Below are 24,720 nucleotides of genomic sequence, written 5' to 3' on the forward strand. Positions count from 1 at the left end.
AATTAGAATAAAGTATAATTCGAGGGCTCAGACTATAAAACGAATAAGTTCCGAATAGCCAACTTTACAGGAGAGCGATTTCAAGCTGAGATTTTGAACATTTTACATGCTCGGTAGGGTAAATGTGCCAAATTTCGGCATAGTTGCATGCAAGCGCCAAAGTCTCAAGTTTAAAATGTAATATCTTTAATAGAAATTGATTTTTCTTATTCCTTCTACTTAAGGAGTGTTGCTTAGAACCTTATAGACAGTTTATCGTTTTTATTTACTCTAAAATCATTCTTAATAAATTTTAAAATGAATAAAAATGTAGACATAGCTTTGGTGCCCTATTTCGCCCACCTTCATTCTCATAGTTCCTTGCCCTTCAGGAATTCTTCCAATATCTTTTTCACGTCATCTCGTTTGTCGAAGCTACATTTTTTGTTATGCTTTTGCATTGTATAATCTCTAGAGTATGTAAAAATTAAAAATTCATGGAAATTCGAGGAACAAAAAAGGTGGTCGAAATTGCAAGCTGGCCGGAATTTGGCACACTTACCCTATATCGTTTATAGGATATTTAACCCTCTAACGTCTGTTTCTTTAATATGCAAAAAAAGTAGTACCATAATTTTTTTCTAGACTAATTATGGTTCAACGAACTCAAAAATACCATCCGTTCTTCATTATCTCTTTAGTTAAGGCGCAAATTGCAAAGATATAAAAAAATTGTAACTTTTCGCTCCTAAAATTCACATTTTAATTTTTCTTTCAATTTTCCAAATTAAAATTTACAAAGTAGAATGACATATCTTTCAAATAATTTTCTTTCAAATAAATTTATTTTAGTAAGTAACTGTGTTATCACACTTACACATTAAAATTTTAATATGATTCACATTAATTGTCACTGGTGAGAGTCCAAATGTGTAATTTGTGTGTTTGAATCATTTTATATTCAAAATTTGATCTATTTGTTGATAAAAAGGTAGACTTGGCCCGCAAAATTTGATATAAATTGATTTATAGCATTAATGCGAGAAATTAATGCGATTTTCTCTTTAATTTTTTAATGTGAAAAATATTTATGCTTTAGGTACATTTAAACTTATTTTTGCAGGCCAAGTCCACTTCTTTATCAATAAATAGAAAAATCCCAAATATTAAGTGACTCAAAGACACAAATAACATTATTTGGACGCTCACAAGCGACAATTAATGTAAATCACATTAAAATTTTAATATGCAAGTGTGATAACGCCGTAAGAGTTATTCTGAAAAGGGTTAATTTTACATCACTTCAAATAAGGTTTACTCATTTTTTCTGAGTTCTCATAGGTCGGTAGGATCAACACCTGTCCTGTCCTATCTGAATTTGTTCTAAACGACTATACAAAGGTGCGTCGATACTAACTGATATTACGTAAATACATTAACATTAACGGAATATTCTTAATTTAAAAAATCATTATATGTTTAATATCATCAAAAAGATGTAATTATTTGGACGTCTGCAGCATGCATTATTAAGTTATAATAAGAAGTGAAGTTAAATTAGAACCTGTAACATTCCTGTTATATCCTTTAATCTACTGAGCCACTGCAGCTCATCTGATACTACCTGTCAAAGTTTTCTTTATCATATGTCGTCATTTAAGTCCTAAAAAGAAGTCATTAAAAGGAAAGAAGTAAAAATTCTTCATGCTAAACTTCTACCTCAAAATCAAGTATTTCGCATGAACAAATTAATCTCTCTGATTAGTTTAAATACACGCTTTACTATACGATTTTACGATAAAATTAATGAAACTATTCAGACAGTATAGACATTTAGAGAGATAGAAGGGAAAAAACCGGTAACTTCAAGTCCAAAAGCTGATGTCTTTTTAATCCTACAGAGACTAAACAAAAATTCAAATGATAAGATACTGATTATGAGGCTTTTCATTGCGTAACCAGGGAGTTTTTTTTTCTTGGAAAGCTTTTTCGCAAATCAATCAACCTAAATCAATGCACATAAATACTCTGATTGAATACCAAATATAATTTGCTCACCTTAATTCGACGAGAGAGCATTCGACGCTTCCACGGTCTCTGAAGTACTAAGTATATTGGAAATGTGAGAACATCACAGACAAATGCGAGACACTTGATGGCCCCGATTGCCGTTTGCACCCAAAAACTCTCCATTCTGAAAAGAAAAATAAATTCACAATATTATACTTTACATAAAGTATAAAAATTAATAGTGAGTGATGTGAAGAAAATAAAAAAAAATATGAATAAATAAATATTTAAAAAAAAAACACATACAAGAGAAAATTCAGTAATTCCAACATTTTTTCTTCAATACGTTTCTATCTGAACCAGTTACTCAAGTCAATCGGAAGGGATAGAAAGAAAAAAAATCCAGCAAAAAGCCGCTTTAGAAACTCAGGAAATAGTTGAGAAATAGCAATGAATTTTCCACGAGAAAATTACAAATTTATTCCACTAGTATCAAACTGTATCCAGTGAACTCACAGAACAGAATGATCGTGAGACACGCTTTTCACTGACTCTTGAGGAATGTTTGCAGACAACTGGCCAACTGATATCGTCTAATCTTTCACCTCATTGACGATTTCACAATCTTATCGGAGCAAAAAGGAAATTATGTGCTTCACAATCAGTGTGGATAAAAAAAAACTCTAAGCGATAATAGAAGTCTCAAAATTCATTGCACTATGCTCCTCATGTCCAATCGATAGGATTTAATTTAACACTAGAGTCCATTGCATAGGACAACCACTCAAAGAATAAATTGTTTCAATTATATCAGTGTACTGTACACTTTAAACTGTCACCTCTATATCATTTTCCACAAAACATAGGATTAATTTATAAATTGATATACGCAACTCTGAATCACTGATTGACATATTTTCTGGAGAAATTTAGAAATGCAATAATTGCCAATTTACTCATTAAAATGTGATTCAACATTAATTTGCAGTTTAAACTTTGGAATTTCAATCATATTAATTGTATCATTTTCAATTCAAAATGAATCATTTACATAAATTGACACGCATACATTTCACGATGAACTTTGATAAAGAGGATAACAATATTTTCAATAAATACTAAGAATATTGTTCCAATGAGCAGATATTATTTGCCAAGAACAATAGTTGAATCTATATTATTTCAAATAAACTACAAGTGAAAATCTTAAGTTTTAGTGAACTAATCTAAATGACTTTAAAACTATTTTGTTAATTAAATAATCGAGAACTTATAGTCAAGAATATTTCTTGAAGCGTTAGATGAGTTTCCTAACTCTTGATTTTGTTGACTAAATTGAAGGAACTTTGTTCGTGAAGTATCTAAATTTCTGGAAATTATGCAAAGGTAATACATAAGAACTGCAAACTTCTATAGCACGTTAGAATAATTCAAACAATGTGTAATACGCGCTACTAAGTATGTATTTTGTATGCAAAGACAAAGAATACCTTCTTTTACAATTAAACAAAATTACATTACTTTCGATTAAGTATTTCGAAAATGAAAAACAAGTCTTTAAAGCCGTTTTCGAGGTATTCTAAGAACAATATTTCAAGGAGAAAAGGAGTAAGGATTGTACACAAAAAAAAAGCTCTGCCAACGATTCCAGAATATTGATAGTAGGGGAGACTGGGGCAAAACTTGTCAAAATGCATATTTAATTCTTTCACGAACTCTGAGAAAATATAAACGTTTTATAATGAGCATATTCTTATAGGAAATTTACTGCTCTACAACATTGCAGAAGATTATTTTCCTCTATCTCGAAAGAAATGTGATTTTCGAATCATTTTCTAAAAGTCGACTTTGTGGAAATTTACTCTCGCAAACGTTAAAAATATCAAATAGACATATTTTATAAGAAATTTACTCCTCTACAACTTTGTCGAAGATAATTTTTCTCTATGTTAACGAGAAATGTGCTTAAATTGAGCTAATCAGTAGTGGTATTTTCTGTAAGCTAAATATTCCAAATATAGGGCTCAAAATTTCATTATTTGTTATTTTACATAATCCTTCCTCGAATCCCTTGAAACTTTGTAAGTTTAAGAAGGTTCATGAAGGCTATCTATTTATAATAAAAATTTCAAGCCTCAGTCTCTTTTATTTTAGAAAATAGTGAATATTGAAATTTTCGTTTTGACAAATTTCGCGACAGTCTCCCCTATTACTCTTAAATAATTCTTAATATTTTTTTTTAATGGAGCCTTGAACGAGTCTTGGAATCCTTGATAAGTCCTCCCTTATTTAATCTGATTAAAAACAATTACTTTTGCCTTCCTTCAATATTCTGAGCAATCTTTTAAGTGATTTCTAAATCGGGTAAAATTTCAAACCCGTTCGAAATTAATTGGAAAAACATTACGAAAACCCCGAAGTCATGATTTACATGGTGGTTTTCATGTTTAATAAATAGGATCAGCTTTTTTTTAAGTTGTTACCGGTCTTAAACTTAAACGATAAGAGATATCAAATTCCAGCTTTCGTTGACCCCCCCCCCCCCTACCCGTAAAATATTATTTAGAAACGCTTTTCCCAAGGTTTTTCGACTTTTGCCTTTCCAAAATCATATCTTTGGGTGTTTTTTGGAAAACGTATATAGCGATTTCTTTTATTTTCGGATGTGTTTTGGAGGTAGTGTATGCGAATACTTTGTCCATAGACTCCTATGACCGATAGGTTAAAGTTAAACCACATTGGAAGGCCAATTTCTTAACCGATTTGCTTAAATTTCGATTTTTTGAAAAGTTCTTTAAATTCTTTCTAATCGTTCTAACCCGACTGCACCGGGTTCAATCGGAAATTAATCGGTAATGTTCCGGCAATAAATCGATAATAGTTATCGACTTCCAGTCTTCGGTAACCTTTCAAAGCCACGTTTTTGAGTTTTTCTCGAAAACGTCTCCAGCAACTTTCTTTTAAAGCGTGTCTGCGATAAGATTGTTCCCAAGATTTTTTTTTAAATCAAAAACTGCATAATATTAAAAAAAGTAAAAAAGAATTATACTTTTTGAAACTGAACTTCATTGTACGCTGAGAAAAAACGGGGGTGCGATTAACTTTTTTTCCTCATAACTGTAACACTTTTTAAGTGTAAAAATATATCAACATTTTTTAATGTTAATTTTACACCTTTTTAAGGGTAAAATTAACATGAAAAAGGGTAACTTTAACACATAATACACCTAAAAAGCATAATATTTACACCGATTTCGGATCAATACTGCAGGGTAAAATTAACATTTCCGGAATGTTATTTTAACTTTTTTGGATTTCTCTCAGTGTAGATAACTTAGGTTATTTTAAACAAATTTTCAATTAACAAATTCCATCAAGGCCTTCATACGCCTAACCCTTTAAACAAGACAATTTCTCAATATTAGAAGTTGTAATTAATGCCTAAAGTCAAAGTCGTAAACTATCAAATAACTGGAACCTCTTAAACTCATAAAACATAACAAAACATAACCATCACAAATATTTTTTTTAATTAAAAGCTTTCCTATAAATCTGTCAATTCTATTTTTAATGCAATCGAGAAGAAATGACGTTTTTTCAATGAATTTTTCAACTTTATTCCTTGTTTACTAATGGTCATCTCTATTCTGAAAATTGGAACTCCATTTGGCAAATTTTTCATCAATGTTGTAACAAGCATTCATTAATGTCTGATTCATAAATTAATAAAAAGTTTTAATTGTTCTAAACGTTCTCTTTAGAAAGAAAACCACTTTCTTTTTAAGTTTAATAAAGGATAATAAAAGTAAAATCTATGATAACCCTCCTTATATTTACAATATGGCACAATTAGGCTTCACTTTCATGTTATAATATCTCAACATTATGCTGCATGAGCGGGAACCTGTTTAAAAGAAAGTGATGTTTATGATGAGGAAAATACTTGATTAATTGCCTCAAGATCAATGTGTGTTAGAAATTATTCTTCGACCTTCTTCTTTTTCTGTCACTCAGTTACACACAAAAATTGTGTGAAAATTCTCAGGGATTATAAGTTAAAATTGTCGGCGAAATTGATCTTTCATCTTCTGCCGTTTCTTTTTTTTTTGCCAAACCACTGACCTTACGTAAGAACCAGTGGTTTTTTTTTATTACGAGTAATTTCTTTGCACTCTTAACTGATACAATCTACAACGTTTTTTTTTTTTTACCGGCTTACAAAAACATGTTGCATTATCATTTGGAGATAAAAACATCTCTCTGTGTTGAATTTAAAATTTTCCTGTGAATTAATGTCAAAAGAAACATAAAATTACATTTACTGATAAGAGGTCTCCTGTTTCAACGCGTGATTTACAATTTTCGCGTCTTATTTTCCCACTATATTTGATGTGAAATTGTTTTGCTAAATCCACACGCAAGATGATTTATTTCCTTAACTGATAAAATGGCAAATTCCACTGCGTCTCCTCTTAACACTTTGACTTTATATATAAATAAATTGTTATGCAATTGTCTAGAAAGAACATTGATCAATTTGTTGATACAACTTAAGGGGGAGAGATAGCAAAGATCAAAGTCAATAAAATATGTTTTAAATTTAACTTAAACTTTGATCATCGACGCACTCCTAAACCACTCTTATCAATGGGATGCCTAAGAAAAGAATTCCCCGTCAATGTCTTATCTATTATCATGTTACATTTTATCGATAAGCCCTCTTCATCGGTAATATCACTGATAGAAAATCTCTGAGAGTCTCTTAATTTAAAAGAATGTAGGGTAGTTTTGCGACATCTATTGCTAAAATCTTTCTTTTTATAATTTGTTTTTAAATAGGGGAACGGGGGGCAAAACTTTGGCAAGGTGAAAATTTTAAATTGCACAAATTATGCATTAGCGATTGTTTCTACACAGAAAAAATATTCCGTAAAATTGTTCGTAAATGTTTATGAATTCCCAGTGGAAACTTACAAAAGACTTGTAAATCGTATAACTAAAAAGTTAGTAAAAGTTTGTACTTTTTCACAAACTTTGTTCGTAGTATCATTAATTAACGAACTGTTGTTTCTATTTAAAATGACAAAATTTTACGAATATTTTTTTTTTGTTTCTTTATGAACATTTACGAACACATGTTTATAAAAATACAGTAAATGCTCGTCAAGTGATCATGTTAAGAACATGTTTGTGAAAACATTACAACCTTTTACAAACTTTTTAGTGGGTTATATATTTTTTCAGTATTTTTTAAGTCCCTCCAAAGTGAGAATTCATTAAGATTTACGAACAATTTTATGAATTATGAAATGTTTTTTTCTGTGTAATGGCTCCGCCAAATCTAGATCAGGAAAATTTCATGAAATCAATCTTACTTTCTCAAATCTTCTATATTGAACTAAATTGTATTTTTTGAAGTTCAAAAAGAAGAAGAAGAGTGCGAAAAAGTGGGATAGATATATCCAAAACTTTTGAGAAAGAAAGAGATGTGAATTTTGATTTCATGAAATTTTTCTGAACGTACAAGGCAAGCAAGATACATAAAAATTGTTTTTAAACAGTTTGCCAAAATCAGCAGCACGAAAATTTAATTTTTTTCGAGATAGGAAAAACTTTGGAAAGTGAGACACTTAAGAAAAAGTTAAATTTCAGATGCATTTTTAAGCTGAATAAATATATATTTTTTCATTTCTTTCTCGCATCATGAGATTTCTTGTGAAATAATTCTAAGAGAATTTTAACAGTTTTTAATAAGAAATTCGACCAATTAATTGGACAATTCAATCATATTAGAAAACAACACATTTTGATAAGATGGACAAAATTGTGGAAAGTGGGACAAAAAATTTTGGAAAAATGGACATAGTGATATGAATGATTAAATTATTAAATTAAATATGTAGAAAATCAATTGTTGAGGTTTGTCTACGTAATACTTGTACATTGAATGGTTATCCTCTTCTCTCATTTGTCTCCGAGTGACGCTTGAAAGAATCTTAATTACCAAGAATTTCCTGGACGTCCCATCAAAAAGAGGTTTTGCAAATGTCACATATAGACACTCCGCGTTGTCCAGCAATTATACCTTTATATAAGATGCTGCAACTTTTTAGCACATTTCAATGCCCAATTCGCCCAGGTCCTTTTCCATTTACATTGGGAGTACTGCAGAGTGTCTTCTTTGACTTTTTTAGGTGCTTTTATAGATTTGACTAACCCTGCTTTAACAGTTTTGTCAGACTGAGTGGTCTCCGGAATCTGAAAAGCTTTGGTAGCCTTTCTCCAGGAGATTTTCTTCCTAACAGTTGCAACTGCTGTTGCAACTATTTCACCGAGTAACTAACGTTCTTTTTCTTCCCGGTTGACCAAATTTATTCACACCAAATTTATTCACAAAATTAACTTGTCTAAGATTTCATAAAACTTGTTTTGAATGCAACACGAAATTAATTCACATTTCACTCTTTTTACAATTAACATTTCAAATTTATTTTTTATTGACCTTTTAAGTGCATGAATTTCCTTCAATATTCACTGCAGACATAATAATAATTCACAAATATTGCCGAAAATTGAAGTAAAAAACTTTGATGTTGTTTTAGTCACTTCCATAAGAGACCGAGAAAATGAGAACTTACTTGTCAAAGTTATAAATGTCATGCATGCAAAACATTTTTCAAATTCTTTTTGCAAATCACTTTTTGATTGTAATGGCGCTGGCTGGCACACCTTTTCAATTGAGTAAAATTCAATCGTTTGAAATTTCACCTCTCACTCTTTCAAACTAAAATAAGATATGTTTATCCCTTTCCCTCAAATGAAATTTGAAATTGGAATTGAAAATGAAATTGGAATATCAATTTTCATTTGACAGAAAGAGATAAACATATCTTATTTTAGTTTGAAAGAGTAAGAGGTGAAATTTCAATCGATTGAATTTTACTCAATTGAAAAGGTGTGCCAGTGCCATAAAGTAACTCCTTTTGCCTTTTTAACTTCTCAAATACTCACAGAATTATGAGAAATAATCTTTTGACCGAAAATTAAAATATTTAATTGATTTATCATCAAGTTTCTAGGAAGGTGTCCCACATTCCACACTGCTTGGTTCCACTTTTCAAACTGTCTCGCTTTCCACATTTTACCCTATAGAAAAATGGGTTTTCGGGTTTTTCGCAAAATTTGAGAGCGGTAAAAATCTATAAGAATGCTTTAATTAGAATTTAATAGAATTAGATATCTATTTTGCCCCACATTCCCCTATTTCATTTAAAATTTTTTAAATAAACTCATAGTTTTTTTATTGATGCTGTGAATAACACAATATTTTATGTTTTTTGCTCTGTTTAACACCCAACCAACTGGTAAATCCAAAGCCATATATAAAACATATAAATATTTAGAAAACTAAATAAGTGGATGTGAAAACAAAGAGGCATGTAAAGATATGAAATAGATATAATAATCTTATATGATATACTTACTTGTCATCCTCTTCGATGAACATTTTGTGAACTTTTAATGAGTTTCTAGCCCTGAAACCAACAAGAGAAACTACATTTAGCGGATGGACAAGAAAAACTTACAAAATACATAATATACAATTTTTACAATTATTGACAGTATAAGCTTAATTTTGGACTTGCACCAGGAAAAAGGTTGACTTTGACATTTTTTGGTCAAAGAGTTTAATGACACAAACAAGAGTCCGAGACAGGAGGACAAAATGATCATTTTATTTGCATATTATAATATACATATATATTTTTTAAGCACAAAACGAAAATAAGCAAAATCTCTTTGGAGAGGTGTTTACATATTTGATCGATAAATACATTTGTGAACAGTGAGAGAATTCACATAAGTAATTTGAATTTTGAGCCACACGCATTTTGACATTTTTCAAGTTCATTGAACTAAAAATAAAATGCAAAATCAGTGGAGTTTTTTTTTTCCACAAACACTCACGCACACATATTCACGTCAAAATAAAACTCTCCCTCATTCTCCTTGAGAATAAATTACAAGAGAAATTGATTGAAAAGTCTTGTGGAAGAAAATTGAGGCTAAATCATACGAGTAATATTATTGTGGCAAAAAGGAATGAATTTTGCTCCTTCTAAATTGTCACTCATACATAAATAATTGTGTGCGGTGATCGTGAAAAGAAATAGGTCAAAGTCTTTCTTACGTCAACAAAAAGCATCTGCTGTAAAGTATATAAGTTAAAAAAGAAATATAACGATTACTTTTTATTTATATTTTTCGTACACACATGAAAAATGGACTTCTGTAAATTTCTTCTGATGTCGTATTAAGTAAAAAGAATTTCTTTGGTCAGAGGCCAAGTATACCAAGACGTTTATTGAAATGAGCTTAAAGCACAGTATTATATAATATTTACTTCCTCTTTTACAGACAACATGCGAAAGACAATGCTAAGATTTCTATTAAAGACTATTTTTTGGATCAATTTATCAATTAAGTTCTTTCTTTTAATACATTTAAATGTTTCAATTTATTTATTATATTATAATATAAATAGGTCAAACAATTTAAAGATTCATCTTATAAATTAATATTAACTGTAGGGGGAAATGGGTCACCTTTGAAATTGGGATTTACACCTATTCTAAAATAAAATTGAGCCTTAATAATTTATAATTTATTAAATAAATTAAATTTTATATTAAATAAATCTCAAATATAATTTATAATGACTTATAATTTAGGTGCACAAATAGATTGAGAAGCTAAATTATGTTATGGTATGGCTCAATTTTATTCAAAAATAGATGAAAAATCCCAATTTCAAAGGTGCCCCACTTCCCCCTATGATATTAGCAGAAGTTATGGAATTATTTTAATTTTTGAACATTTTTGACCGAATGGTAAAAATTTGTAATGCCTATGGTACACCATAATGATCGGGAAAATTTCATGAAATTAAAATTCGCGTTCCTTTTATTCGGAAAAGATATGCATAAGTACATCCCATTCGTTCGGATTCAAAATTGGACTGAACTAAATTTAATTTAATTTGATGTGATGTTCAAGAGAAGAAGAAAGCGAAAGAGTATGATATACGTATGCAAAACTTAAAAAAAAATAATGTGAATTTTGACTTTATGAAATACATATTTCTGATCTAAAAGATGTACCGAAGCCATAGAGTAAGACAATCATTTAACCCTTTAACGACGAGACACTTTTTACGGACTGAAAATCAACAAGAAAGTCTCTGTTGGAAAGTCCAACAGAGTCTGATTCGGTGTATTTTGTTCTTCTATGAACGATAGGGACAAAAATAGCCCAAAAATTTAAGTAATTTTTCTGACAAAACCAATGAATAATATTTTTCACTTTAATGAAAAATATTACGTATGAGTATTGTAGTTTTATTGCCAAAAGGGTTTTGCTTAAAAAAAATTGGAAATATAAAAAATAAATAAAATCAATTTGAAAATTTAAAAATTCGCCATTTTTGAGCTTAAATATTTATTACAGAGCAAATAGCTAGAGACTTGCAAAAAATATTCTAGATTCCTTCAACCTTCTACTTTACAATTATGTACAAACATTAGAAAAAAATAACTGGGTAGTCAGGAAAAATTATTTTCTTTATGGGACACCGGTGTTCCAATCGTCCTTAAAGGGTTAAAGGAAATTAGGGTCGAATGAACACCTCTTCGACAGGAAACCCCTATTGACACTTTTATCAAAATGTTGAAAATTATTTAATGTATTTAATAAAATGTAAGTAGTATGGCGTTTTTCCAATCTACGTTTTTCGATAAGGATAAATGTTCAAGTTTCGTATTCCAAATGTACATAGTAGGGTGTCAATAGGTGTTCCTCTCTTTCGAAAAGGCTAATCTTTTTCATAAAGTGGAAATATTTAAATTTTTAACCGTTTTCTTTTTAAATAATTTTCTTATAGCTCTGGCACACTTTTAGATCGGAAAAATTTCATGAAATAAAAATTTACATTTTATTTTTTCTCAAAAGTTTCGTTTCTATCTTCCCACTCTTTCGGACTCTTCTTCTTCACTTGAATGTCACAATAAATTCAATTGAGTTCAATCCACTTTCAAGTGCGAAAGAGTAAAATAGACATATAAAACCGTGTGAGAATGAAAGATGTGTGAATTTTGATTTCACGAAATTTTTCCTGATCTAAAAGGTGTGCCAGAGACATTATAGAAGATATCAACTTTAATTAACTTCATTTCTAAAATATATACAGTAGACTTTCGCTTATCCGTGAGAGCGGGACCAAAAGGTCACACGGATTTTGCAATTGATACACATAAATTGTTTGAAATACGATTTTTTTTTTGTTTACATTGACAGTTTGTGGAGTGAATCCTGACCTGACTGAATCGACATTGTCTCTAAACATGCGTACACTGAGAAAAAAAAGAGGGTGCGATTAACATTTTTTCTCAGTAATTTAACACTTTTAAATGTAAAAATATATCTACATTTTTTAATGTTAATTTTACACCTTTTTAAGTGTAAAATTAACATGAAAAAGGGTAACTTTAACCCCTAATACACCTAAAAAGGGTAATATTTACACCGATTTTGGATCAATAATGCAGGGTAAAATTAACATTTCCAGAATGTTATTTTAACTTTTTCGGATTTCCCTCAGTGTATTGTCCAAAAAAGTTACAGTGAGAAAGAATTTTAGTAGATAGAGCACATTTGCTTTAACAAAAAACCCCAAAACCGGAACATTTTAACAATATTTTTAAAATTCAACTGTCTCACGTATTTTTTTATGTCACCCGGAAAAACTGTCGACGGATTAGCGAGAGTCTACTGTACATTAATGAATTTAGATTAATTTATATCCACCGCACACGAACGTATTGTCCATTTTAAGATTTTCCAGTTCGCCTTTTCCGCTTCGTATAAACTATCAAAGACATCTTTCTGGGAAAATAGCACTTTTAAAAAATTTATTGAAAAGCGTATTTCGAGTTGAGATTGAGAAAAATGGTCTGCGACCAAGTTGTAGAGGAATGAAACTCCCATCCATAAATAAGGTCATATAATGGATATTTATTTCATTTACCAGAGCCAAAATACTAGAGTTTTTGCAAAGTTCCCGAAAGTTAGTTTTTACGGCGTTAGCACACCTTTTTGATTTAGTGAAATGCAATCAATTGAAATTTTACCTCTTACTCAATTTCAATTTTCATTTGCGAGAAAGAGACAATTATATCTGATTTCTCATTGAAAGAGTAAGAGGCAAAATTGTACAAACACAATTAGAAAAAAACGCATTAAGCATATTTCCCTTCGATGTAGAGGAAATTTGATCTGTGAGAAAATTGTAGTGCTATAACTTCCATAATAAAAAATATGCTGTTTAAACGTCTCCGAAGTATTTTAAAAGATTGCAAAAAAGCGTGCCAGCTTTTCTGTCTATTCGGAAAAGCTCAATATAAAGTACATTTCCCCGATTTCAAAAAAAGTAATATTTTAACATATTTATGCAAATGAGAGGGCATAATTCATAAAACTATGATAATTGTTTTTCATCTCAATGATAGGTATTTTAAGAACGAAAAAAAAATATTTAGCACTTTTTGAGAGTTGGTCAAAGAAACCGTATACATATCATTATAATTTTTAGTTTCTTATGAGCATTATATAAAAAAAAGCTTTAAACACACCACAATTGAGATATTGAAGAAAATGAGGTAGAGGATGTAATCCAATTGAATTTAATACACCACCACCACCACATTGAGATTCTTGTATGAATTTCACATCCAATCTCTTTCACACAATCCATTATGTTTGACGATTCGTCTTCACCCTCTTGCCTAGACACAAATTCGATGGAAAATTTTATTATAACTCCCTGTGAGATGAGAGGAGTAAGAGAATGCGGGTCAAGTTACAAAATATATATAATGATGTATAATATTCCAGTGTCAATAAAATAGCAATTTACAATGTGACACTGTGAACTTGTAAACATATGATTGGTGACGCGTCAAAAATGTTATAGGATTGAATCAAATATTTTTTTGAGATTATCACTTTCAAGTTCCAAAAAAAAAGTATTTTAAGTCTGCGATATGTGATACCACCGACAGATTTTTAGCAACTGATTTCATCCTTCAAGTGAAGTTCTCGCAATACACGGGTGGCAATTGTGAGACTGAGTGAGAAATCTTGCAAATTACTCTTAAAACAATCATCTACAATAAAATGTGAATGACGATCACGTGACACCCAATCATACAACACAGGATGAAGTAATTGAAAAATAAAAAGAAACGATCATAAGTAGAGTGAAAGAGTCAAGATGGGAGGTTGAAAGAAGATATACGAAAGAACTCTCACAACTCTGGATAAATTACTTTACATTGTAAATCTAAAAGCAATTAAAAAATGCGCCCGTATCTTACACGTCTTACACTGAAAAAAGCATTTAATATAGAACTCTAAAAACCAAGTGTCTTGGGTTCGAATTCGCTTTAGATCACTAGATATGTATTTTTTGGTGTTCAAGGTGTTTGAAATCAATTCAGTAAATCTACTACACTAAACTTCGTAAAAGTTGAAAGTAATAGGGTAAGTGTGCCAAATTCCGGCCAGCTTGCAATTCCGGCCACCTTTTTTGTTCCTCGAATTTCTAAAGCAGGCTTGAGCTAAAATAAAAGCCGAAGTGAATTTGGTGGTGCCTGTTTAGATTCTTCGAACTGCCGCGAAAAAACACATAGAGAAAATGAGAGGTTTTTTAATGTGAAAATTTGTTTAATTCCTTAGACTTAGAGTTAAGTCATTTTCACAAGAAAATCCTTTTTAAAATTTAGTTGAATACAGCCATTTGGGTTAATTGTAAAAACTTTGGGATGAAATTTTGAGCTGGAAGACTCATATTCTTTCGAGCTGTCTCAAAATTCAGGATAGGTTTGAGGAAAATCCTTTTGTACAACACTATTTTGGTTAATAAGAAATGAAAAAGAACGTATTACAAGAAGGGGCACGACCTGCTAATAAGCATAAAGTAGAGAAGAAAATATTTTGTCGCATTTTAGAGATTTTTTACAACCGCAGCGCCACCAGACGTTTGTCAAGTGAGTTATTTATGTCTCTATCTCTCTCTTATAGTTGAATTACGCACGATTTAAGAACTTTCAATTTGAAGTGAAATTTGTATTTAATTTCTTTGTATTTCTGCAAGATTCGAGTAAAAGGGTGTGTAGTGAAGAGCTATCCGTCTTCTGACAAACATATCAAGAAGACAATTTCTTTTCATGTGAATTTTTCTTTCTATTTATGTCTTTTCTTTCTCAGTCAATATTTTAAGAAAAACCTTGACTTAATTAGGAATTAGATCAATAAATCTATTTGGCTAAGCCTTAAGTCTGAAGCCTGCTATAATTTTCCTATCGGACGTAAATGTAAAACCTGAACTTTTTTTATTATAAAATACTCCCTCTGTCCCAAAATAAGTCGTACGTTCGCTAGTACATTTTATATGAAAGAATGTACGGACTTATTTCGGGACAGGAGGAGTAATACACGAATACGGTCAAATGGAGAGGGGTATCGTACTAGAACCTTCATAAGAACCTCGATAAAACATTATCATATGCATGAGATTTTCCAGAAAACAAGTTAATTATCCAATACTTTAATGCAGTGTTAGCTGTTAAACACTCGCTTTATTTTGCAGGATTTCTGGCTTCAAATTTTTAGTATTAACTATTAATATAAATTCAACTTTCACTACTGCAATTCTTTTTTTCGATCATTTAACTAGCTTTTTGTAGGTAGGTACTGCCGTAGATTTTTTGAAGTATAGAAAATAACTAATTTATGCCTAATTTTTTATATTAAAAACCATAATTAAATGTGTACAAAATTTTTTGCAATATGCTGCTTCTACGTTGAAATGAATGTAAATTGTTGAAAAGATATAACACAACCGACACAATCTATTCTCAAAATTTTCACGGAAAATTAATAAATGTGAAATAAACTTGCTTCATGGTACAAAGGTGGAAAATTACATGATAATATTTTATGGTTTCATTTTGTGAAACTCTCATTACGTCCTCAAATTACTGCTAACTCTTCAGGTTTAGTGAAAAATGTGTGCGAGAAAACTACGTTTTAATTTAAATATGAACATTAACTGATTTTTTACATATTTAAAGCAAAGTTAGTAAACAATATAACTCAAATAAAAAAAATTGCCGGCAACACAAAAAATAGGTAAATGTGTAGTGAAAAATCGGCATGTAATTTTCCAAGGTGAGCTTCCATAGTTGAACATTTCATTTGTGTACCGACTATATCTATTTTTTCATCATTATACTAATCACGACATTGACTTTGATACAAAATCACGAGGCGAAAAAATACAAACTTAGCCTCTTAGAAAAAAAAAACACTGAATGAAAAGTTCATATTACGAATTGATTAACACTTTGCAGACAATTTAATGGAAATTAATGAGCGAATTATTTATTATTCATGATATAGTAAATTCTACTTTTATATGCAAGTGGCAGTAAAAAAAGGTTAAGAATTAGCCATTGGTTGAACTTTGTGTGGCTTTTAATTACGAACGACACTTGAGAGATAATTACAGACGGTTGACGATGTGTTCTTTTTTTCTTTAAAGCAAATGTTAAACATGATTACAGATAATCATGACGTTTTATGCTTAAAAATACACAAATATTTCGAGAAGACAAAACATATGACGTCACCAACCATCGTGCTAATTAAATACAATATCTAAGAACAATTTTACGTTTTTCCACCCATTTTATCAATTTCTTTTTTTTCCTCATTTATAAACCTATGAACAAGCCGGATTCACTTAATCATCCTTTTCTTCATTATTACAGCATTAAATTATCTTTGAATGGTTGCAAAAAAAATATATCAATAAACATTTTTTTCATTGAAAAACATCCACCCATTCTCTTCTGTGACTTTTCTTTAGCCATTTTATACACATTTCGTACTTTGGACTCGTTTCTCCGTCTTTCTTCTTTGCTAGACTTCAACCTCATCAACTGACCGAGTTCAAATAAAATAATTTGTTTATTCTGCCAGTCTCTCGCAGATTCTCTCTCACATTGAGAGTGGCGTGATTCTCTGAATGTATGGACTTTGCACATTATTATGTGCAAAAGAAAAATTGTGGTATAGTATATGAGCAAGTAATATTGTTTAACAAAGGACCATATAAAAAGTTTTCAGTAACTGAAGACTGATAATATTGTATATTTTCTTGCAATAGTAATTTTTTATTGCTTATAACACCTTGCTACACACATTCCACAAAACATCAAAAAGATTTTACAGTTCGATACAAAAGTGTTAGTAAAAACATGTTGTCTAAATAGGAAGTTAACAAAGATTCCAAATCAAAATACACGATGTTTTTTTCTATAATAAAAAATATCACGTTTCGTGTTTTTATGATAATCATTAATACAACTTTTTTGGGGAGGTACAGCTACTTTGAGCTTTGGGGCTACATTCATATACGATATTTTTAATATTTTTAAGAGCCAACTGGACTTTAACATAATGTAATTAAGCTCTTCATAGACAAAAAAATTGTAAGGACCTTGACAGACTTTAGGATTAGCCGAGAGACGGCTTAGCGTAATTATATTCGAAATAATGATTAAACCATATTTTTATCATTATCCGCTAAACCGTCCCTCGGCTTAAGTCGTAAGTGTGTCAAGGACCTAAGGAGCTTCCTTTAAAAATATGTGAAAAAATCACATATAATATAGCCCCAATGTTCAAAATAGTCCCACCTTCCCCTACTCCCATATTTCGAACATTTTCCTAATAATTATTTTTGTGAGCAGATTTTAAAGATAAATAAAAAATGTACAATCTAAAACTCAAATAAATTCTCATAGTACTTAATAGAACATAAAATTTATTCGCAATTTTATACCTTTTGAAGATCAAATCTGAAGTTATATGCAAAATTTCGCTTTATGAAACAAATCCGTCAATTTTGATAAAAACCTTTAAGTCTTACATATTAAAGTCTGTCTTTTAAAGTTGATATGTACTGTACAATAAAGAGGTAAGGTAAAGTATCCTCACTCGACCGGGTTCCTCAATTCGACCGGTGCGGTGGAGCAATTTTTAAATGTTTGATGATCAATTTCGTAAATTTATATGAATTTTTCACTGTTTCGTATTAAACATGGAATAATTGACCTATTAATGTTAGATCATATGCAAAATATTATAGAAAATATAAATAAATTGAATAAATAAATCTACCGGTCGAGACGAGGAACCGGTCGAGTGAGGGCACTTTACCTGTAATTCTAAAAAGGGAAAATTCTTTAAGTGGTACAACTTATCAAATTTTAAAGTTATTAAGTTTAAATTAAAGTATCAAATTTCGCAGAATTTTTCCATTTTTATTCTGGCCTTAAATTTTAAGTTTTTAATCTTGAAAATTTTATCATTTGTTTCTATTATGTACATATTAGTGTCATTAATTCGAGACTCAGAATAAGAAATCTTTCATTTTGCCATATTTATTAAACTTTAACACTGAATTTTTAAAATACAACATTTTAACCGTGTTTTCTGAAATTTTTATTTAAAAATTTCAAAAATTCAAGCGTTGAAGCCTGTCTTTCAGACACCTCTTTTGAAATACAGTTTAACTAATGTGTTATTAGGAAGTATTTCGTTTTTCGACTTTAGTTAAACCAACTTTTAGTATTCATGTCCACCGCAAAATAAGTTTTTTTCAAAAAACATTTTCAAAAACCAAGCCCAACGACTGAGTTCTTAAAATTTTTTAATGAAAATTTAGGAAAATAAGTTAATATTGTACTTTATGTTTAAGAACTTAAGTTCAATTTTTTTTCAGATGAAAAAAAATATAGATAATCCCCTAGGTAACACCTTGAGCTTTCTTTGTCCTAAAATTAAAAACTAATTTAAAAAAAAATCATATTGTCTTTTTAAATGACTTTTTATTAATCTTGTTGCATTTGAGCTTTAAAAAAAACTTTAAAGAACTTAACAATGTAGATCTTCATTCTAAAAAAAGGACAAACCGATTTTTACATTTCAACAGCTTTTAAAACTTAAAAAAATATCTCAGAATTAAGGGAAATATCTGAAAAATAACACTTAAAAAAAATTCTCATCAGTTCGTATTTTGGTGTAGAAACCTTTAATTTTATAATGCAAAATTAATATCTGGAGAAACTTTATATTGAAATAGAAATTTAAATGCAAAATTCTGTATTTTTAAATTGAAAATTAACCACGAAAACCTTTAAAATACTCAAAGAAAATTCTGAGATGACCTTGTTGAATTTGAAGTATCAATATATCAGAAAATTTCATTGAAATACTTTCGAATTTTCAAAAATTTTAAGTTTCTTTTCCTAAAAAACTGTAGAGAAAATAAGATTAAAGTAAGAGAAAACTAGTAATCATTATCTATTCCATTAATAAGGAACGTTTAAATAAAACTTTGTGCTTAGGTTCGAGAGTTCAAACAATGTTTTACATAAAACTTCAACACTTTGCTGATAATTTTACATTCCTGAATAGCTATAACTACTTTTTTTAATACTCATAAATAGCTTTAAAGGCATTGTCATTGTAAAAAACCATAAAGCACAAAAGCAATTAAATATGAATAGCAATTAAATTTTGTCTGGAAAATTCCTCAAAGCATTTTTAAAATAAAAGAACAATTTCTACATCATTGAAGATTCTTCAAAAGCATTTTATGTTATGCATTTTTATGATTTTACAGAATCTCAGCTAAAATATATGGATCTATCAATATATGAAATAATTTCAATTGCATTAATTCTAGTGCAATTTAACACTAAAACAAAGATCGTTTTTTGTCGTTTTCCCTAACAGGCTCAGTCAAATGACAGACTGCAGTAGGTACGATACTCAACAAATATTTATTGAAAATGAGAAAAAATTAAAATTTAAACTCCGAAATTTAGATGCATATTTTCAGAAATTCATAAAGGTTGATGGCGACATTGTACCGTTTAAATATATGTGTTAATTATTAAAAAGTTTATAAACCGGTCAATTTGACCGGTCTTGGTAGGTTTATTGTTAAATACAGTTGAATTTCATGTCTCATTTCTTAAATAAATGATAAACCCTTAAGGTATATCGTAAAATAAGAAAGTCAAAGTTGTGTAGAGGAATGTTGGCATGGTTCGCACAGAGTGAACCCTCAAACAATGCAAATTTTCTACATGTTTACAAAGAGTTAGTTTGTCATTTCTTAGCCATAAGATAGATAATTATTAACCTCATGAGACGAGATGACAAATAGAAAGTTCGCATCGTTTGAAGGTTCACTTCGTGCGAACCATGCCTACATTCCCCTATGCATCTTCGATTACTTAAAATTATAACCATAACATTATTATATGTTGTAGGTACCTTATCTTAAAATTATTTATTAGGTCAAAATTATTACAAACAACTAAAAAAAAACACTGATTAACCCCATAGTAAGAGAAAGCTCACGCGATTCTATTGATTTAGAAAGTATTCTACTTTTTCATCTTTAAAATATAAAGTGCGGTTTGTGTAGAAATGTGTTAAGTGGCACCAGAAAATGTATGTTTTGAGGAAGATTCAGTGGATCTCTGAATACATTACCGAATGTCTCACGTTAAATTTATCCTCTGATATTCTATCGTCAAATATAATGTTGAATCACACCATCCAATGAATTTTCTAAGCACGCAAACATGCTGAAAAACACTGTATTTGCAGAGTAAAATCAATTCGCTCATGTATTGCAGAAGGTCAGTTAATGTTCCACATTTTGATCGCGTTTATTTACCTTATACAGAAAATTTAGCTATATAGATTTTATTGAATTTTACTCTCAAAGCACAGACATGAGAAAAAGATTGTGCAAAGACCAAGTTATTTCGAAGAAGTAAAATCGCATCAGTGATTTCTCTGTGAAATTGCGTGCCGTTTAAAGAAGTTGTGAGAGAAGGAAATCATCTAATGGTTCCAGTAAATAAAATATAAATTTAATCACATTCAACATCTCTCAGTTTGCAGAGAAATTTTGTAATTTGCAAGCAATTTTTCGCCAAAATGATCCTAACTTAATGACACTAACAAACACAAACTAATGTCATCAATTTCGGAAGAAATTCAGCGGTAAACCATGATTTTTAATAATTTTAGCTAATGGATCATTTTTTTCTCCTCATCTAATTTCATTTATGATAGTGCAAATATTGAGGTGAAAAGACATTATATACGAATTTGAAGCACAATTTAATGAATGAAGTGTTTTTTTTTTTTATTTGATACGCAATTCAATTTTTCCTTTCATTCGTCTTTCTCACACTCAAAATCATTTTCTCCTCACAAATTATGCAAGACTGAGAGCTGTGAACTTTCAGCTGATATATATATACGTATTTGAATTATTTTCTATTAAACTCTATAACCACACTTTCCAAGGAAATCATTTCTTACAACAACTTATTACATTATTAAGTTAGTATATTTTATATAGAATTTTGTTAATTTTATTTATCCAAATACTGAGAGAAATCCGAAAAAGTTAAAATAACATTCCGGAAATGTTAATTTTATCCTGCATTATTGATCCGAAATCGGTGTAAATATTATGCTTTTAAGGTGTATTAGGGGTTAAAGTTACCCATTTCCATGTTAATTTTACCCTTGAAAAGTGTAAAATTAACATTAAAAAATGTTGATATATTTTTACACCTAAATAGTGTTGTTATGAGGAAAAAAAGTTAATCGCACCCCCGTTTTTTCTCAGTGAAACTATTTTTTTATATTGAATAGCAGAGAGTAGAAAGTTTAAAATTCTAATTGTATAAATAGAAAGAAACAAATTAAATATTTTCCCATAATATGATCAAAGTGGAATTTCATATATTCTCTACACGAGTTTTGGCAAAACTTTTTTAAATTACAAAACTTTCGCTCTATATATGTCATAAAGTCAAAAACACTTTAGTAATTACAAATTTAAAAGAAAAATAATGAAATTCTATGTTACATTGAATAGTTTCTGAATGAAATAAGAAATTCTCAGAGAACTTTAGTAACAGAAAAATATACCACAGCTTGGTCATTTATTTTTTAAATTTATTATGCTAGTGATCTATTTTAAAATTATAAAAATAGACATTAGGTTTAAAATGTTATTTTCGTAAACGGTTTAGAAAAAAAATGTTTATATTAAGACAAGGATTATTATCACGTCCCAAAGGCTGAATTCTTAAAATTTAAAAACGAAAACTTTGAAAATAGTTTCAATTGTTGTACTTTTAAATACTGAAGAGCTTATAATAAATATTTTTTAATAAAATGAAAACAAATATTTAGTGGAAATATATTGAACTTTAATCCTAGTGACCCACGTAGGGTAAGATGGGGTAATTCGGAATCATGGCTAATTTGGAACTGTAAGATTTCCTAACAGTTTTAGAATGCAAGAGACAAAAACAACGAAGAAGTACAGTAGACTCTCGTTCAGTCGGCTCTTTTTCAGGCAGGTGCAAAATTTTGTGGAGAATTTCACGTTTGATTTTAAAACAAATTTGTTCAAATTCGCTGTAGGGTAAGTGTGCCAAATTCCGGCCAGCTTGCAATTTCGGCCACCCTTTTTGTTCCTCGAATTTCCATGAACTTTTAGATTTTACGTACTCTAGAGATTATACAATGCAAAAGAATAACAAAAAATGTAACGTCGACAAACGAGATGACGTGAAAAAGGCATTGAACGAATTCCTAAAGGGCAAGGAACTATGAGAATGAAGGTGGCCGAAATAGGGCACCAAAGCTATGTCTATATTTTTATTCATTTTAAAATGTATTAAGAATGATTTTAGAGTAAATAAAGACGGTAAACTCTTTACAAAGTTCCAAGTAACACCCTTTCAGAAGAAGGAATTAAAAAAAATCAATTTGTTTTATTACATTTCAAACTTGAGACTTTGATGCTTGCATGCAACTATGCCGAAATTTGGCACACTTACCCTAATTCCTCTTGTTTTATCGTGATTCTTTATATTTGAGCGCTTTTTGTAGAAGTTACAATGATTTTGATGCCTAAATATCTCGATAATTTGAATGACATTTTGCCCCATATGCCCGATTGAGAGAATCTACTGTACTCTTAAATGTAAAGTCTTGTACTTCTTCGTGGTTTTCTTTCTCTCTTTGACCATCAGAAACAGTGCGGAAATCTCAAAATTCCATAATAGACATGCTTGCAAAATTACTCCATATTATACCCTAACTTCTTAACACTAAACCTACCAAGACCGGTCAGATTAACCGGTTTAAAAACTTTTTAAGATTAACACATATTTAAACGGTACAATGTCACTACCAAACTTTATGAATTTCTTAAAATAATGCATGTATATTTTTTAGTGTTTAGATTCCTCTTTACCAAGAAAAATTTGTTGAGTATCTTACCAACCAAGGTCTCTTATTTGACCGAGCGCACTAGGAAAAACGATAAAAAACGGTCTGTAGATTTAGTGTTAGAGTAGGTAAGTATTTACAGCTGAATGTTGAAACGAAGAATAACTTCAGTTGAACCTCAGATTAGCGTTAATCTAGAGTTAAAATTAAGCTAGGTTTAAATATTTTTTCGTATGGCAGAAACGAGGAATAGTGCTTTGGCGTAAGCTGTTTTTGTCATACGGCAACCCCATATTTTGGCATTTCTGGCATGCCAGAAAGTGTCAATTCGTCAATGTTTTCGTTCGATTTAGCAAGATTCCACGGCTTTTTCTCGTTATTTGGTGATCTTGAACCATCAGACTTGCTAAAAATTCTCTAAAATAAAATAGGAATCAATATTGTGGATGTGAAAGAATGTGCATGTTTTTTTGGGTGCAAAAAAAGCGCGATTCCCGCGACTCCTACTTCAGTGGCGACTCATTGAAGTTGCATATGGTGGATGTTTCTTTTTATTTCAGGCAAAATTGGCTTTTTAAGAAGCTGTAAATATAGTGAAGACCTTATTTCTTTTCATTAAATCCACTAAAGTGCAGATTACATCAATTTGGTATCATTTAACAGTATTTTCAGGAAGAATTTAGGGATAGATGTGGACAGGCTTATTCCATCTTTAAGCCAAAAATTATACCTCCGAAATCGGGGGTCTAATTTTTGGCTTAAACGTTAATCCACTGCTTAAATTTATCCTATTTCTCGTTCAAACATTAGAAAACGGTGGATCATCCTCGAATTATCTTTATACTTCGATTCAACATTCAGCTGTTAGTGTCAAAATCAAAGATTTCTTACTCTGATTTTACGGCTCTGATCCTTCATTTTTCAATATTTCAATAAAATGTTCTGTATTTAAAGATATAGGGGAAGTGTGCCAAATTTCGGCCAGCTCCTAATTTCGCCCACTTTGAGTGTAATTTCGGCCAAGCAAATAAATTAATTAAAATTATGTATGTAATCTTCGAATTGTCAATGAATTCATTTTGATTTAAAATATTTATTCATTTTAGGATGTATTAACACAAAGACCGTTAAATTTTAGGAATAATTTGAATTTAAATTGCGTTACAAAAACTCAGTGTGGAAAGAGTCTTACAAAAAATGTGACAGATTGATTGTGTTCATAGTGTTTCTAGCAGTCTTGCGATTTGTGATGATGTGCAGAAGGTT

The 24,720-nt window shown here is 30.0% G+C and overlaps 1 protein-coding gene across 4 annotated transcripts in view; it reads right to left on the bottom strand.

Annotated features, from left to right (window-relative positions):
• The window catches only part of LOC129803504 (long-chain-fatty-acid--CoA ligase 4), a 53,304-nt gene that overhangs the window by 24,469 nt on the left and 4,115 nt on the right, over nucleotides 1-24,720 (bottom strand). For 2 of the 4 annotated variants that reach the window (XM_055850111.1, XM_055850110.1), the window contains exons 2-3: nucleotides 9,474-9,524; nucleotides 2,038-2,173 (exon numbers count right to left, since the gene is read on the bottom strand). In XM_055850111.1, the coding sequence (XP_055706086.1) occupies nucleotides 2,038-2,173; nucleotides 9,474-9,496 (159 nt within the window). In that variant the 5' untranslated portion in view covers nucleotides 9,497-9,524. Of the gene's footprint in view, nucleotides 1-2,037; nucleotides 2,174-2,295; nucleotides 2,548-9,473; nucleotides 9,525-24,720 lie in introns of those variants that run through there. The other 2 variants (XM_055850108.1, XM_055850112.1) reach the window with 2 other exon arrangements.

The sequence above is a fragment of the Phlebotomus papatasi genome, chromosome 2 (genome assembly GCF_024763615.1).
Source record: "Phlebotomus papatasi isolate M1 chromosome 2, Ppap_2.1, whole genome shotgun sequence".
Classification (NCBI taxonomy): domain Eukaryota; kingdom Metazoa; phylum Arthropoda; class Insecta; order Diptera; family Psychodidae; genus Phlebotomus; species Phlebotomus papatasi.